The sequence below is a fragment of the Gavialis gangeticus genome, unplaced genomic scaffold (genome assembly GCF_001723915.1).
Source record: "Gavialis gangeticus isolate Ggan-Ray unplaced genomic scaffold, GavGan_comp1, whole genome shotgun sequence".
NCBI classification, from domain to species: Eukaryota; Metazoa; Chordata; order Crocodylia; family Gavialidae; genus Gavialis; species Gavialis gangeticus.
The window spans coordinates 6,219,269-6,225,262 of record NW_017728973.1 but is presented as its reverse complement, the minus strand read 5'-3'; the positions used below and the strand labels follow the sequence as shown (position 1 = coordinate 6,225,262).

The 5,994-nt window shown below is 55.5% G+C and overlaps 1 protein-coding gene across 4 annotated transcripts in view; it reads right to left on the bottom strand.

The window, feature by feature from the left end:
• The window catches only part of CACNB1 (calcium voltage-gated channel auxiliary subunit beta 1), a 39,482-nt gene extending 37,466 nt beyond the window's left edge, over window positions 1-2,016 (bottom strand). For 2 of the 4 annotated variants that reach the window (XM_019507432.1, XM_019507464.1), the window contains exon 1: window positions 1,763-2,016. In XM_019507432.1, the coding sequence (XP_019362977.1) occupies window positions 1,763-1,885 (123 nt within the window). In that variant the 5' untranslated portion in view covers window positions 1,886-2,016. The remainder of the gene's footprint in view (window positions 1-1,762) is intronic. The other 2 variants (XM_019507447.1, XM_019507455.1) reach the window with 2 other exon arrangements.
• Window positions 2,017-5,994: the final 3,978 nt, after the last annotated feature.

Sequence of the window (5,994 nt, the reverse complement as noted above, 5' to 3'; positions counted from 1 at the left end):
GGGGGGGGGGGGGGTTAGAAGTCAGAGCAGGGTCCCCAGGGACTCCCCCAGCACACGAGACACAGGCGTTTGGCTCTAAATAGACAGGGGCGAGCCATGTCCCTCATTCTGTCCCTCTGCCCCCCAGCGGGCCCCCCAAGCCAGCGCAGGCCGGGACTCAGCTGTTTCATCATTTAACATGCTATTCCAGGCTGGCCATCCCCGTGGAAGGGAGGAAGGGAGGGTTGCTATGGTGACTGTTGCACTCCCCACTCCCGGGAAGGCCGAGGAGATATTTTTTAGGCCGCTTCACCTTGGGGGCTTGGAGCCGAGGCAACTAAAATGGGGTGGGGGAGAGGGGCTGCTGCCCGACACTGTCCCTGAGCACATGCATGTGCCTGCGAAGGGAAGAGGCGAGGCAGGCATGGTAGCAGTGGTGGTGGGTGGGAGCGGGGTGCTGCTGCAGGCTCTACCCAGCTGTCAGCTCCAGCCCTGCTGAGTCAAGCTGCTACATTGCTGGATTAATAATTGGCTCCCTCCTTCGCTCAGCAAGACCCCGCAGAGGGGAGGAGCAACGGCTCTGAAGAAGTTGGTGGGGGGGAGCAGAAAGACCAGTGCTGCTCTACTCTGGCCTCTCCCAGCAAGGGGCACTGGCTGGGCAAGGAGACCTCAGCTTTTGGGGATGGGGCAGGATTGCTGACAGAGCTGAAACAACCCAATAGGAGAAATAGCCCCAAGAAGCCACGGCAGAGCTGTGCTGTGCTGCTGAGAGAGGCTCCAGCAATGCCCCTGCCAGCACCACCAACCCCAGCACCCCCCCACACACACACCAAGTCCAACTCGCCCTACCACCATGCACCACTGCATGGAGCAACCCACATCCATGGCAGTGACGTGGTTACAACTAAGCAGTGTTGCCATGGGCAACAACAAAGCTCAGAGTGGATCCAGAATAAAAAGAGGCCTTCAAGCTTTGACCCCTGCCCTCCTGAAGCTCTTGCAACCTTTCCCTGCTCCCAGATGCAGGCTGGAAGGAGTTGGCTTGAGGCTTTCCCTGGGGCCACAGAACCAAAGCAGATGAGGTCTTGCCCGTGTTGTGCCCCCAATGATGGCCAGGGAACGACATCGCCACCCAGCTACACCGATTCCCACGAGACAGGGCTCACAGGACTCCAGTTCTGTGCTCACACCACTCGCACCCAAAGGAGACTATATATGGACTGGTTGCCAAGAAGTCATTTTTGCCCTTGAAGTACCCCAATCATTTAAACCCAAACTGCAGAGTCTCAGAAGGGACATTTTGGATTCAGCGTCCTGCAGCTTTAAAATTTGTAACAGTACTGCACGGGCAGAGATGGGCACTGGGTTTGGTCTCAGGGTTGCAAAGGGTGTCACACACCCCACACCCTCTCCTATGGACACTTCACTTTGGTCTTTTCTTGTTGCTTTAACACTAAGGGGTCCAGGCTCTGGTCTTTGCAAAACATGAGAGTTTGGAGACACAATGGGATGGGTCTGAGCAGGAACCAAAGCCCTGCTAAGCAGTAACTCCTTGAACTGGGACTAGATAGGAGGGATGGCCAGCCAGGGGTGAGCTGACCCCCTTGCCTGCTGCTGCTGTATTCCAGCAACCTGCCATCACCACCTGCTGCCAGATCAAGGATGAAAAACTTGTCAAGTCCCCTGGAGAGAACCTTTCACACAAGTACCCCTGGGGCTCAATGCCACTGCTGCTCAGAAAAGGGACACCAAAGCTAGTCAAACCCCTGCCCACTGCTTGTACCTGTCTCACGAAGCTGTTGGAAGTTGTGTCCGAGGAGGTGCTGCCATCCGAGCGTTTGAAACGACTCTTCCGCTTGCCGTATTTCCCCTGGGGGAGAGAAGGGGGCCTGGTTAGTGAGTGCATGGGGCCTCACAGGCAGGGGGAAGCAGGCACTGGCTGCAGAGGATAAATAACTCGTGGAACTCCTCGAGGAAGGATGCTGAAGACTCTTGAAGTGTTCTGATAAGCATGACTGAATCTTCAAGCCCAAAGTCAGACCCATCACCTCATTATGGGCTGGGAAGGAATTTTTCTCTCAGGTCAGCTTGGCACAGACTGAGGTATTTTGCCTTCCTCTGTAGCATGGGACATGGTCCTTTTCCTAGGAGCTCCTGAGCATATATTATCCAACTACTTGCAGTGGCAGGGCATTGGCAGTACCCCTGTCTCTGTGCTATCTATTTTCTGTGGCACGTTATAGGATGCTGGCAGTGTTTCGAGTATTGTGTCTTGTAGTTGTGGGCGAGGGTTTGAAGTGGTGATGCTGGAGATTCCTTGAATAAGTGGAAAGACACTAGATTCTAGAGCCCAAGAGGCCTTTTTTAGTCTGATGGTCCTCCCACCACCACCTAGGAGGCAAGTCAGTGTCCTAAATCCCAGGGTACAGACGAGGCAAACTGAGGCATAGCAGCATGGTTTACCCAAAGCCACCCAAGCAGGAGATCTGGAAACAAAACCCAGGAGTCCTGCTCCAATTTACAGACCATAAGCTATTTCTGTGACCACACTGGAGGCATATATGGGAAAGGGCAGCAATGCAAGCTACAGGAGACAGGCAAGTGTCATCCACACTCACAGTTCAGAGCATCCTTTGAGCAAGGGCAGGGAGGAACCCCTCCTCTTATGGCTGAGTATCACAACACAAAGGACAGGAAGATGTCTGTCCAGTATTGTCTGCCAGTCTCCACTGGGAACAGAGCAGGAGGCCAAAAGAGCCTGCTGGTCTGAGAGCATCTATTCTGCTAGGTAAATCTCTATAGCAGGCCTGAACCATGGTCCCCAGAGGATATCTCTCTCTCTTAAGGCCTGCCTGTAGGATCCTCTTCCCTCTGAGACAACCTGCATGGCTGAGCAGGCAACACTGGTAGCTCCTGTGAACTCGCTCAGAGTGTGGGGAGAAGGGAGACAGGGCTAAAAGCAGGCAGAGATCGCTCTCTAAAACTCAGCCAAATATGCCATCCAGGCCTCTGGCAGCAAACAGTGCTGCCAGATCATCTGATACAAGCACCAATCAATTGGCTGCTTCAGGGCTTTAATATCCTTGCCAGGTTCACAACCAATCTGGCTCCATGCAGTGCCACAGCCAGCCTCTAATTACTAGGAGAGCTAATTACAATGCCAGGCATGTCAGTTCACCCCAATGGAAACAGGGAGGGGTGCAGCAGGCAAGGCAGGATGACACCAGATCTAAGGGGCTTGATTGCAGTGGCTGCTGGAAAACCCACATTGCCCTGGCCCTGGGAGGGACTGGGAGAGGGAGGCACCCCCAGATAACAGCCTGCTTATTGCTGGCACCCCCCCACGGATCAGCACAGAGGAGTCAGTAGCTTAATCAAGGCAGAGAGGAGGGAAGCAGGTGGAGGCCCCCCTGGGAGGGAAGGTGCATGTATATGGGGTGACCCCCTGGGCTGACTGTCAGTGCCCTGTACTGAGGGAAAGAGTGAGGCGTGTGCAGTCACGCTTGCTGCAAGGCTCACTATAAGGAAGATGGAGGCAGATGCTTATTTAGAGCTGGCAGCCAGGCTGGGGTGCTGAGCTCTAGCAGGATGTGACAAATATGGAGGTAGTGGAATAATCTGGGGCTGAACTGCTTCTCCAGTGAGACCAGGAGATCTGCTCCTAATTTATGCCCCGCAATCTTACGTGCTTAAGTGTCTGTCCCAAGAAGGCTGGGAATGGGGTAGGCTCTGCCTCTGCATCAGTATATTTGGGAGGGCTACTAGTCCTGGGCATCTGATTCTTTCAGGGGACACACTCCTGGGCTCCACTGCTCCCAACCAGGCTAAGCAAGGCAACTAAATCAGCACAGAGTAGCTCCCCACTCTACCCCAGCCAACATCATCCCTAGGGGCATGGGACTGAAATAGAGGCACGAACACAGGGACTAGTCACCATGGAGAGAGTGAGGATGTGGGGCTGACTGGATCCAGTCCCTGCTAACTGGGGTGCTGGGCTCCCTCCCCTCCTTATAACTGCCAGAGAGCACAGTGATCGTCCACTGCTGAGCTGGGATCCAGAGCCCAGAGAAGGGATCCCAGTATAGGCCCTCACCACCCTTTGGCCTACACTTCAAGGGGTGCTGTCATTCTGGTCTGACTGAATACTGGAGTGAGAGATTGCCCACCCCCCCTGCAAAGTTAACACTCTGTGCCCCCGCCTCCCCATATTGGGCACCCACAGCAGCTTCGTCTTGTGAGGAAGTCAGCCTGTCCCCATCTCCAGAGACCCTGGGACAGCACAGACAGCTCCAGCCCTTGTGGGGAGGGTGTGAGGGGAGCTCAAAAGTCTGTATCTGGTAAGCGAAGGACCTGAACCAGTCACAACCCCAATGCCATGCACACACTGCAGGGTGCATTTCATCTCTGAGCGTGCACTCATGCAGGCTCCTACCCCCTGGCTCTGCATGCATGTCGCATGCAGCAGGCCAACACACCTGCTCCTACTGAGTCAGCCCATAACCTAGTGGCTCCTCTTCAAATAGAAACTTTTATCAGGCTCCTTCTCTCTCCAAACACTCTTCTGTGGGCTTGGACAGAAGGAGCCCATTGGGCTTAGTAACCAGTTTGACACCAGTTCCTACACTGCCTCCTATTGGAGGATACTGGGACTGGATGAGCCAGGAGGTTGGTGGTTGAACCATTCTGCTGCTAAACCTCCTTGCCAGGGAGACTGAGGGTCATCACAGTGCCCAAGACATCCCTCTGCTCTGGGCTGGGCTCCCCCGGAAGCTGCTGACAAGGTCAGGACCTTCCATGCATGGAGAACGGTTAGGACGTGTCAGGGCAGAGCTGGTCTCGGAATGAGGCAGCCGCCTCCCAGGCACGCCTCGAGGGACAGCTGGGCCCAGTTGCTGTCCAGCCCGGAGATGCATGGTCCCTGAACAGGGCAGGAGTCGATATTTTTAGGAACTTCCTCCTCCCTCCCCCTCTCCGGTCTTTCTAATCAGGGAACATCCAGGGCTCACATTTGCTGTGGCCGCAGTTAGTGGCTAGGCTCCACCATCCGGGAGGAAGGAGGAGGGAGGGGGAAGCTCTGAGGGTTGCAAAGGGTTAATCACGGCCATTTAAAGAGCCACCCATTGAACTAGTAGAAGCTCGTCCTGGGTCTCTTTCCCCATTTAGGACTGGTACTGTCAAGGTACATTTGGGGTCCCTGCTCTGCACTCACAACCCCAAGTCTCTCCCTGTCAAAGCCCCTCTGTGTTTAAAGCAAAGTTGGAATTGTCTCCATGGAAAGGCTCAGAGCTGGGTGTGGGCATCGTTTGGCAGAGCCAATGGGGAGGATGTGCTGAGTTTCATCATATCAGTGAGGTCGTCTTGGCCCATTCACTAGACCCAACCAACCCCCCCACCATGCTGCCAGTAAACAAGGCATGATGGGGACATGGTGACTTCTGGGACAGTTTACTAAATGCCAGTCTCCTGGTGAAGAAGCTGCCTTGCCCACAACCCCAACTGGCCCCACAGCCTCCCTCAGCGAGTCAGCCCCATTTTCCAGATGGGGAAACTGAGGCATGGAGCAGTGACACAGCAAGCCGGAAGCCAAGCAGGGATTAGAGCCCAGGTGTCCTGGCTCCTCACAACCTGCTCTGACCACCAGGCCACACTCCTGGGCTCTGCGCCCAATCCCCCTCCTGCGCGTGGCACAAACCTGTGCGCCACTGCCACCTGCCTCCTGTTGCAAAGGGGGGGTTAGGTGGGCGCCACATCTCCCAGGGTGCCTTGAGACTCCTCGCCTTCCACCCACATCTGCACCCTTGGGGGCACCCCAATTCGGCCTGGCAGAGGAGGGGCAAATCCAGCAGCTTCTTCATCAAGGTGGAGCCCTAGTGGGGGGAGGGAGGGGGCTAGTCCCCAGCCACCCCCACCAGCAGTGGGTCAAATCCTCCCTTCTCCACCCCCAGCCCCGCTGGACTAGAGGGCTCTGAACACACACACACACCCTTTACATACACACTGCTCCCCTTTACGCGC